The sequence below is a fragment of the Arachis hypogaea genome, chromosome 16 (assembly GCF_003086295.3).
Source record: "Arachis hypogaea cultivar Tifrunner chromosome 16, arahy.Tifrunner.gnm2.J5K5, whole genome shotgun sequence".
Lineage (NCBI taxonomy): Eukaryota > Viridiplantae > Streptophyta > Magnoliopsida > Fabales > Fabaceae > Arachis > Arachis hypogaea.
The window spans coordinates 147,894,738-147,906,876 of record NC_092051.1 but is presented as its reverse complement, the minus strand read 5'-3'; the positions used below and the strand labels follow the sequence as shown (position 1 = coordinate 147,906,876).

At 26.0% G+C, this 12,139-nt stretch overlaps 1 protein-coding gene across 2 annotated transcripts; it reads left to right on the top strand.

Moving 5' to 3' along the window:
* The first annotated feature begins 643 nt into the window (after nt 1–643).
* On the top strand, nt 644–10,861 carry LOC112697721 (uncharacterized). Of its 2 annotated transcripts, XR_011874669.1 has the most exons (6): nt 673–1,001; nt 1,089–1,216; nt 1,400–1,512; nt 1,587–1,778; nt 2,182–2,273; nt 10,588–10,861. XR_011874669.1 is itself a non-coding variant. In XM_025751026.2 (5 exons), the coding sequence occupies exons 1-5, from the start codon at nt 727–729 to the stop codon at nt 2,209–2,211; spliced, it is 738 nt and encodes a 245-aa protein (XP_025606811.1). In that variant the 5' UTR covers nt 644–726; the 3' UTR covers nt 2,212–2,438. The 2 variants fall into 2 exon arrangements, 1 of the variants encoding a protein (XP_025606811.1); XM_025751026.2 differs by lacking the exon at nt 10,588–10,861 and having other exon boundaries at nt 644–1,001; nt 2,182–2,438.
* Nucleotides 10,862–12,139: the final 1,278 nt, after the last annotated feature.

Below are 12,139 nucleotides of genomic sequence, written 5' to 3'. Positions count from 1 at the left end.
ACAAAATAATATGGGCTTTTATTTTGCCTTACCTTGGTTAGGTTTTAATATTTTGCTTTCAACAATTACCAATTAGCTTTGTGGCTGAGGCTTGTCCCAATGGCAAATGTGTTTGCCTCTTACAGGTGCTACATGGGTTGGAATCTCTCTGATGAAAAAAAGGAGTTTCTAATGGGTGTGTGTCAGTAGAGTGAATGTGTGTGTATTGACAAAAAAAAAAAAAAAATTTACGAATTAGTAAAATAATAAACACTTATAGATCCTTTGGCAACAAATAAAATAAGATAATTTTAATTTTCTTTTCGTCGACTTATTAATAATTATTAATATATTATTTTTTTTAGTATTTATTCAAATTGAATTTAACTGAAAAAGAATATTGAATTTGTTTAAAATTTTTTAAAATTAAAATAAAATATTTAAAATGTTAAAAATCAAAATAATAATATTTTCTCATGTTGTTTAAAGAAGGTTGTATTTTTTATAAAAAAATATAAAATACTAACATATTATCTATTAATTTATCGTTAATAATAATTAATTATTATATTTTAAATATATATATAAAAAGATACATCCAAAAAATATATTTATAAAAACTTTTTTATTAAATATAACTATAAAAAATATAATTTTATTAGACATATTTATAAAGATATTTCTAATAAATATAGTTTTGTAGTGTGAGGATAATAAAATCGAAGTGAATGGTCCATCCATCCATCCATGGCTGGAATTGCGTCCTTCTTGACCCCTTCTTCATCTCTAAACTTGAAACCCCTTCCATACTCATTCCATCTTAATCCAACAACAAGAAGACCCTTTCATCATCTCACAATCACCAAGGCTCAAGGAGATAACAACAATTCCAATTCTTCATCTTCAGCTACCTCCAATGACCAACCCCTTTTCGTCACTGCTCAGGATGTTCCATTGGAGGGTGTCATCCAGTTTGACAAGCCAACCTCCTCTTCTTCTTCTTCCCGTATTCAAAAATGGGGGTAATCTTGCCTTTTTCTTTAAATTTTTCTGAGTCAAAATTCAATCTTTTACAACTACAAGTTGGTCAAAACATGATTATTGTTCAGGCGTGTGGCTCTGCTAGCTGGTGTGGATGTATTGGCCTTACTTGTCTTTGCCACCATTGGTAGATACAGTCATGGATTATCTACCATGGACCTCCAAACCCTGCGAACCGCCGATCCTTTCATAGCCGGTACTTTTGATTTCGTTATTATGATTAGATTCTATTCTGGGCCTATAAATAGGGCTCTAACAGAATTAAAAAAAATAAATAAATATGTATTGAAGTAGTTGTTTTGACATGATAAAGAGTCATATGATAAAGAGTCATGCTATTTATAAGGATAACTACTAACTCTCAATTAATGCTGCACAGGATGGTTCCTTGGTGCTTACTTTCTTGGAGGTTATGGCGAGGATGGGCGAGGGATGAAGGGTCTCCCCAGTGGTGTCATTGCTACTGCTAAGTCATGGGCAGTTGGGATCCCTGTAAGTTGAAAACAATCTTCACTTTGCTTTGCATTCATAAGCTTCTTATTTGATTCTTGTCATTTTGTTTACAGATAGGAATAGCAATAAGGACCGCAACGTCCGGTAATCTTCCAAACTATGGCTTCATATTTGTGAGTCTGGGAAGCACTGCTGTTTTGCTTATCACATTCAGAGCATTGCTCTATACTCTTCTTCCTCTCCAAAATCAAAACAAGGCCGACGACGATGTCTATCGCCGTGGCAGTCCTTTCGAACTTTTTGAGGTATACAAAATCTTCACATACTAAAATTCATAACTCTTTAGAAATGAGATTTGGATCCTCTAAAGTTTGAATTTCACTTTAGAGAGTAAAGTGTGATCTTCTACTCTTGAATATTTTTTCTTTCATATTTATTCTTGGTCTCCCACCCATGAAATCAATGCTGAGAGATCACACTTTACTCTCTAAAGTGAAATTCAAACTTTAGAAGATTTAAGTCTTTAGAAACAATTACAAAAGATCGTAAGCTATGTAATTTACATATTCCTATGCTTATCTTTTTTTTAAGAAAAAAGAATTCATTTCATAGTAAATAACTTGAGGAATTGAATGGCCAAATGTAAAAAGCATTGAGATATTGAATCATGATGGAAATGAAAACCTTTTGTTTTGTTTTGTTTTGTAGCTGCTCACATCATTAGTACGGAGGTGGTAGCAATGCGTTACATCAGTTTCCTAAGCTATTCTTCCATTTTGTTATGGATTCGCATGAAACAAGTAAGCTAACATGTTTATAAATGTGTACGAGTTTTCTATGTATCATATTATTATTTTACCTTTGATCATACATTGGTAACTATGATCTGCCAGTTTTTTGAGGATATCCTATTTTTTCAATTAGCTTCTATTTATATATAATATATCCTTAACAATTTATAGAAATGCTTCCTAAACAACTTATTAGTGTATACGATTAACAGATGTGAGATTAGTTTAAATAGTAAATATTTATATGAGAAACTCTCGGGTTAGTACTTTTTAGTATTTTTGGATGAGAAGTGCTCCTGCTAGGCGATACTAGGTTCTGTATTTGTAGTCATCGATTAGTCATCATCAGTATTTGTAATGGCGTGGAATTATTCATTTTTTTTTGTTGATTAAGTATTCGCTAAATTTTAATAAAAGTGTTGCTCTCTAAACTTTTTTTTATATTATTTAATTAGCACAAATATTAAATTATCTTTAACAAATACATTTTACTAATTCATATGTGTAGATTCTAAAAAATGTTGGTGCAAACAATATTGATTTATGTATGTAAATTTTAATAAATATAGATGTAAAGTGTAAATTATATATTTTTTTGTATAAAATTTTTATAAATATAAATACAAATTATTATTCATCAAAATGATAATATTTGTTGGCGGTGTAACATTGTTGTATTTAAACTGCAGTTAAGTGATGATTTGGGGAGATAAGAAAGAGTTGTTTACATTAAACATTTGGTTTACACGTGACATGTGTGAGTCCCACTTTTTTTTTTGGGTACTAAGATGGGGCTAAAAGCCCTGTGTGAGTCCCACTCTATTTCTTTGAAGTTAGAAGAAGGCTTTCAAGCCCATTTAGGAAGTCTATTTAGAAGTAGGCTTTGAGCTTATTTGAAGCCCATCTATTATTTATTTGATCTTAAAACTCTTTTTGTATAGGCCAAGTCCAAAAAGAAAAGAAAAGAAGACCATTAAAACTTGACGGATTCGAATGCGTTCTATTTAAAAAAAAAAAAAAAAGGAAACTGCCGTGTCTATTGTTTTGTTACATGATCATCAAACCCATTTTTTAAGTGTATTACCAAAAGTAATAAATTAGATGAATATAAATTAAAATACTAGACATATAATTTTGTCGATAAATATAAAATTTTAATGTCATTTTATTTGATTCTAATAAACAACCTAATACAAATTGAATGAAAATTAATTATTTTATCATTTGAATTCAGTTGACCTACCTTTCAAATACCTCTATTGGATCACAAAAAATATAAAAATACGCTGCATGCAGGCGATGATGATAATTGTTATTAATTAATATTATATTATAATATGCATAAAAAATAAAGAATTTGGATGAGGATGATTGAGGAGATAGAGTGATAGGCATAGGCACAGAAAAGAACGTAGGAAAGAGGGATGAATATATGAATAGGGTTTACAGAAGATTAACATAGCCCATTATAGCTTTCATTTCTCTGTGCTTTACACGCTGCCGTTCTTCTTGGGAATCAAATCCAATATATACGTACAAATTTAGGTGGGATTAATTTTATGTAAAATTTATAATTAAAAATTATTAAATAAATTTAATTAAAGAGAAAGTATATGGAATTAATTGTTTAAGCGTACAATGTGTATATAATAGAGATTTAGAAAGTATTAGAGATATGACCATTAATGTTACATTGTTCTGTCACGTTAGGTTTTTGGGATGAGTGGGTTCATGACATAGTATTAGAGTTCTAGATCCGAAAGGTCAAAGGTTCGATTATTGGTATGTTTATTATTCCCGGTATCCGGATGGTTATTCTAGATAGTATGAGTGATGTTCATTTTATTCATGGACCAAAGATTTAACCCATTGTACACATTGTACGCTTAGGCTATTAATTCCCTAATACTATTCTTAATTAAATTATTATTTAATAATTTTTAATTATTAAATTCATATGAAGTATTTGTATTTGAATTCTTACCAATATATATTATACAATTAACCAATAAAAGAAACCCATTTTTTTATTTTTTTTAGTATTTATCACAAAGTAAGCTTTTTAATTTAGTGGTTTATATTTTTTTAATTAAAAAACCTTTAAATAATGATTATTTTTTATTATTTGGCAACGGTGCATGCCATGCAGCGTCATGTCACCCTTTCACTAGATACGCTGCCAACTTTTGTATAAATATTAAATAATGAATAATTGTTATTTGTAGATAAAAACCAAACATAGGAGTCGATACTTAAAAAGGAAAACTGAAGTATGAACTCTTTGCATAGAATAAATAAAAAAAATTGAAAATTAATTTTTATTTAGTAATTAGTTAATAATTCTCTTTTTTCTTTAATATTTATTTATCTAATATTTTTTGTGACTAAAGAAAATTCGATTCCCTGGTAAAACTGGAATGCATAATGAGAAGTATTAAGTACTTAATATTTATTTTACATTTTGTTTTAGCCAACATTATTACTCATACAATTGAATTCAAAATTTTTAAGTTTAAACTTCAAAATATGAATAATAATATCTAATAACCTTCTATCCCAAATTGTAAAATGTATTAGTTCAATTCAATGCTTCCAAAAAATATTGGTTAAATTTTTTATCTGCCTTATGTGATGAATTAAAATTTTGATACCTAATCTTAAACTCAAAATCATTACTCTATTTTTTTGTATTACGTATTTGGTCATATTTTTTGCATGCATTGTTTAAAACACGTAAATAATTAATATTTAACAATTTTTAAATTTAGGTTAAATTCATTCAATCATAATATGAATAAGAGTTTTGTGGGTGTTTAATTTGTGTCAAGGTTAAGAAATATATTCCAAATAATTATATTCTCAGATATATTATGCCGAAAATATTACACATGTGTATCATTATATAAAAATGTTTTGTTAAGTACTATAAATAATTGGGAATTCGTTTTAATATTTCAAGAATAAATTAGAGTATGTTTGTTCTATTATATATATTTTGAAGTAGATTATTAATTTCTAAAATAACTTCAATATCAATAAAATGATGATCTATTGATAAGAAACATAATAATTGAGAATGTAATAATATTTTCATATATTAATTTTATTTTCTTAATATGGAAATAAAATTTTATATTTTAATAAAAAAATCCCTGAGAGTAATTTTTCATAGAAATTAAATTTTAAAACTTTAATTAGACATAAAATAATATTTTTTTATATAGACAATTCCTATAAATAAAGTGAATTTCTTTAAATCAATAATAAACGGCTCCTTGGAGTTTTGTTTGAATGTGTTAACTAGATGAGCCTTATTAATAGAAATTAAGTCATGTAAACTTGTGATTCTAAATGTTCATCCCTTAAACACGTGAAAGAGTATAGTGAATTCTAAATTAAAGAAATTGTTAAATTTTGAAGTAGAAATAAATATCCTGAATTAGAAAGTAACTTATAATTAGTGTTGGTAGATTACACACAATATCCTCTGGACAAAATAGATTGGATGACATTTGAATTATATGAATAGAAGCTAGGTAGCTAGTTATGGGGATTATAGGGTTAGCTTTCTTTTTCATCACATTCCTGGCATGTTCAGTTAGTGCTTGCTCTTAAAAACCTATAATACCATAAAAAGAAACATATATCATAGTCTCACATATCTTGTTCCATTAATAAGCTTATGTATATATAATTATTATCAAAGCAAAGTCAATCATAAAACCAAACACATCAAAAGGTACTTGTTGTATTTATATATAGAGAGTGGTGACAAGGGAAGGGCATGGATTTGGTTTTTGGGAACAAGGAGCCAAAACCCTAGTTTCAGGAAGATTAGATTTACCCTATAGATTTTGAAAATCTTATATGATGCATGAGGTTGATATCTATAAATAAATATATCATCTTTTTTCACTATTTTAGAAAGTAGCTAGAATGTAGTAGATGGTGGCTTAGGTTAATGTAGCTGCTTGTGTTCATTTCATTTGCTTCGAGTTTCAAGGCAAGTTTAATTCATGAGGGATTGTACCTTTCAATCTTTCATCACTATAATTATTATTTTCGTTGTGATCATCATCATATATGGATATCCATATCCATTTAATTTTTAAGGATAACGATCATGGATAGAATAAAAATTTGTGTCAAATTTATCAATATTAAATATTAATTTAAATGTATAAATATTTGTTTTTCAAATTATAATTTTTTTTTACAATTAATTCAAGTGCGAGAGAGTAGAATTTTCTTTATATATGTCCACTTCCTCTTTCGGTGAAAACTCAGGTGCAATCGACTTTACATGAAGTTGATACTTAAGACTCATTAAATTATTTAATTGATTTGACTAAATTTTTATTTAACGACTCTCAGATATCAACTTCACGTGAATGTGAAATTCACTCTACCTGAATTTTCACCTTCTCTTTCTGGTTAACTTTCTTCTCTATGTTGCTTTTTTTTCCTTGTTACTAAATTTTTTTAATTATAGGAATTCATTTTTAAAAAGAGTAAAAGTAAATTAAATTAGCTAAAATCGTTAAAATTAATAAATATTAATTTTATTTTATAAACAACAAAACCAGTTAGGATACCCTAAATTAAGTCAAACCCAAAATCCAAAGTCTTGTTGGTACATGATATTGATATCTCTTATGATTAGATGAATTTACACTTACACCCACCTTTTTTTTAACGAGAGAATGAAAAGAAATAATTTTAAAATTTTTTATAAAATAAAATAATACATTTATTAGTAGAGGCTAATGAATAATAATAATAATAATGAAAAAAAGAAAAGAGAGAGAATGCAGACGCCAAGTGAGTTGTGTATGAGCTATCATGTGTCTCCTTAGGAACAAGAAAAAAGAATAAAAAGAGGAAAGAAAGAAAGAAAGAAAGAAAGAAAAGAGAATCTAATGTGATGGTGACATGACATACAAGCTTGGATTTTGACATTTCATCACGGGCTCAGACACGGTAGCTAGCTACCTACATTTTCTGAAAGGATAATTTCTTAGATTCATTCATATCTACCTTTATATTCCAAGTACTTTTATGCACATAAATGGAATTTCCAACAAAATCAAATAATATCAAATTATGTCATAAATAAATCATCTCAAAATCCTTCCTCTATATATTAATCTTATATATCTCACATTCTTCTGTATTTTTTATTAATTAAATGATATAAGGTGTTAAGTTAAATTAAGTGTTTTATATATAATTAAAAATCTTTTTTTTTTAAACAAAAAGTTTATATTAATAGGATTATAGGAGATAGAGTTGAATTGAAGGTCCAGCTTCTGCGTCCATTGAGGGAGCAACATCAGAGGCGGTTGAGAATAACTTTATCCTTGCATTAAAATTAGTTTATAAAATTTTTTATATCCATTCTATAATATATAATATAACCAATTAGATTATTATTCTAAATTCTAAAGATATCTATGTCTCAAATAAATATTAAATTATTAGATGTGCAAGTATTATTATTTAAAAGACTTGGATAATGATGAAATAAAAATTCGTCAATACACATACATAGTCATCCAACACTTACATTACACCTAATTGGTATTTCATCCAATATATTCAATTCTGGGTGCATTAAAATAGTCTTTGAGTAGTTACATTAATTATATTTTTAAAAGTATATTATATTAGTAATTAATATAATTAAATAGATTAATTATCAATTTCATATCTAAACTGACAAAAAAATTTCTATAAGATGTTATTGATAAAACAGTTTTCAAATAATTTAAAAATATAATAAAAATAATTAATATTTATTATATCTTTTATAAATGACAAAAAAATTTATATTTAACAAATATCTTATCAATTTTATTTAAAAATTTGTGACAATATTTAAATAAATATTTAAAAGATGTTCAAAATAATTTAAAGTAAAATTTAATCTTTAAATTTTTTTCTTTTTCAAAAACATATGATAATTCACGATATAAAAAAATTTTAAAAAAATCACTCACATAAAATTACTAAATTTTAAAGATAAAATTTTTTTTTAATAATTTTAAATATATATTTAATATCTATTTTTTTATATTTTTTAATTTTTCAAAAATTTATTCGCCGTTAACATCTTTTAGATTTTTTTCATCAGCGATATAAACTTTTGAGTATTATTTTAATAGTTTACTCTACTTAAATTTTTGAATACCATTTTAATTTGAAATTGGACTGGTGTAATATCATACCCAATACATATATACACATAAATTAGTAGAATAATTTATAATTAAAAGGGAAAAAAAAGTTATTAGCAAAATATATTTGCATGTCATGAGAAGAGAAGCATGCAGGGGTGCAGTGGCAGTGAGCAGAGAGGGCCACAAAACAAATAAAACACAACACACCTCAAGTGGTCTTTCTAAGTGTGGTAGCCATCAAACCAGTGTTGGGACAGTCATTTCATAATATCTAACTTTGTTTTATCTTCTTCTCATCATCTCTGACCCTTGAATCATATATATCTTGGATTTTCTCATCTCACGTGATTCTCATAACTCATCCTTATACCTTTTAATTTAATTTCATTCACTCTCTTTAATTTATGGTTCAAATCATTGAATTTTTAAGATTGAATAATTAGGTTGTTTAATACTCATAAAAATTATGAGATTTATTATAATCTAGCAAATTAACGATTAATTTATTGTAAATTTAAATTTTATTTAAGTGTTCTTTTTTTATCAATAAATTTTTGCATGCATGAAGTAAAATTTGAACCTTTGATATTTATTTAGATGGATAATTAAACTAATTATTTAATCAATTTAAATTAATTTGATTAATTATAAAATTGTTGATGCAGCCTCTTGTAATCAATTTTTAAATATTATCAGATATAATTATTTGTGTATTTTTTTTATTAGGTTAAATTTAAAAAAAAAAGCGATATATATCACCACAAGTGTAATGATAATTCTTGTTAAGTAACCTATCTTCTTGTCATTAATAATTCTTTTAAAAAAAAGAAGCAAAGAGAGAGAAGTTTTCTAGGGTTAGGGTAAAAGATGATGTTAGTTTGAAAATTCTACGAGTTGGGAGATTGGGTGTTTATAGGTTGAATAAGTGTTGTGTGCATTTGAACAGTGGTTGTCACCACTTTTGTGTTCCAAGTTAGTTCTTCGTCTTTTATTTTCTTTTCTTCTTATGATGTCAGTGTCTTATTGATTCAGTGTTTAACAGATTGTCCCAAAAGGAGACCATAGACATAAAAGTTTGATTGTCCAAATTTAATTATGTCATTATGTAATCAGCACGTTCCCTTCTTCCTTCCCATAATTAATTAGGGTTTCTAGATACACACATTTTTTGAATATGAAATTGTAAGTAATGATTTCAATTCTAAACTTCTCCCTTCAAAAATTGTGAACCGCGATTTCTTTTTATAGAGTGAAAAAAATCAACGTCACTCACTATTACTAAAGGTGAAAATTCAGGTGCAGTTAACTTTACGAAAAGTTGATAGTTAAGAGCCGTTAAATGAAAATTAGTTAAATAAGTCAAATCATCTAACGACTCTCAGTTATCAACTTCACGTAAAGTTGACTGCAACGGAGTTTCCACCATTAGTAATACTCATCCCATATATATCTGTCGTATTAAAATTAATTTGCGATTACATGTTAGAAAGAAATTTCACAAAAATCAATTTATATTTTTCATCAACCAACGTGACTAATTTCATTTTCTTAAATCAATTATCTTTTAAGAAATGTTAAGAAACTAATACTTTTTATTAATACTAGGAACTAATATACTTTATTTTTATATTATTATAAGATTTAGGGTTTAAAATTTAATATTTGGAATATAGAATATTAATCAGGTGTTGAGTAAAAATAATAAATTTTATTAGTTATACAGCATTTTTTTAACCCTATTACTCTTATATTTATCATTTTTTTTTTACTTCTTTCTCCTTGTTTCTTTTTAACACCAAAAATTTCGCTGTAGTACTTTAAACCCTAAGTATATGTGTAAAAATAATTTTAAAGATAAATTAAACTATATATATATATATTTAACTATTATATACAAATACGTGATGGCTAATTTTTAGTGTACCCATAACATATTTTGGTAATGCCTTATATAATTTATTTGAATTTCTACATAAATCTTTAATTTATCTTTGTAACTTAGAAAACTTTTTACATATTACGAGGAGTTTTAGAAACAACAAAAAAAAATGCTATAAAAACCAAATTACTAACTTTGAAAGCTAGTTTAATTTACCCAAATAATAATAAGATATATAATTAACTACTTGCATGTATTTGTGTAGGTTAAGAATAATAAACTGAGACTACTCATTGTGATGGTTGTGTACTCTTCCATCGGATTCAATGCAATTGGAAGACCCAAATGAGGTTCTACCCTCTAAAGCTTTTGGTATGTTATGACTTGTTTGGTCTATTAAAGAGTGGTTTAAATTTGTCATATATACTGTAGGAATGGACCCGTTTTACCCCAGCCAATGGCTAGAAACTCTTATGTTCTTATATAATAATATATATGTTAGATATACTTTTATTAATATAATAATTTATAATTAAAAATAGCCTACAGCTTATTGTGATATATATATTTTATGATAGGGATGTTCAAATTCAAATCGATCCAAATTAAACCGTTCATTAATTTAATTTAAACTGAAAACCGATTAAAATTGTACTACTTCGGATTTGGTTGAATTCTATTTTTTGTAAATCGCTGAATTGGATCAGATTTTGGATTTATTTTTTATAACCGATCCAATCCAATCTAAACCGCACAATGTGCTATAATGTTATTATTATAATATTTACAATTATACTTATAATATGTTCAATTTGTTATACATTTTTCTATTATTCATGTATTATTATTATTTAATAAATTTTTTATGTTCAAAATATTATTTATTTATTTATTTATTTTAACTAACCTATAATTTTATTTCTATTGTTATGTTATCGTTGGCTTTTTAAGATATTGTTAAGACTTGTTATGTCATTCTTGGTTATTTAAAATTTGATGTTAAGACTTGTTACATGTATTTACTTTTTGTATTTAAAAATTGCAAATTCAAACCGACTCAAACCGCTTGTAATCGGATCGAATTTCCAAAAAAAATTCATCCAATCTAAACTGCACCGCACATAAATTAAGCGTTCGGATCGGATGATTTTTTTTTAAATCGAACTAAACCGTACCACAAACACTCCCATTTGATGACCACACAAAAAAAGAGTGTTGTGAATAGTATTCCAGAACTAGGGTTTATAAAAGATTTTAATCGCATTAAGTTCATATTTTTTTAAATTGTTAATTTATTAAATATTTTTCTTTAAATTTACTAGCTAGCTAATATGTTTGTTTATATAATAATTAATTAATAATTAAATTAGTGCCGAAGTTTTACTAATGACGAAGTATTACAAACAACATTTTTTATGTTATGTTAAGTTAAACTACTATTTTGAATCTCTTATGACTCTAGAAATGATTTCGATTCAACAAAATACAACAAATACAAAGTATTAGAATTAAGATTAAGTGAGTTTAATACAATCTAAAAAATTAATTTATAGGATGAGAGATGTCTCACACGTATAAAATAATTTTTGAAATAAAATAAATAAAAATTTTAAAATAAATTATTTTAACTTTATGTACCTAAATACAGTTTTTATTTAGTTTATAAAATAAGAATATTTCACACTTATAATTTTTTTCTAAAATCAAATACATAAAAAATGTATTTAGGTACCAAAAAATTAAATAAATTGTTTTAAGATTTAAAAGTTTTGTTTATTTTATTCTTAAAAAAATTCTCACACTCATAAATTATGTAT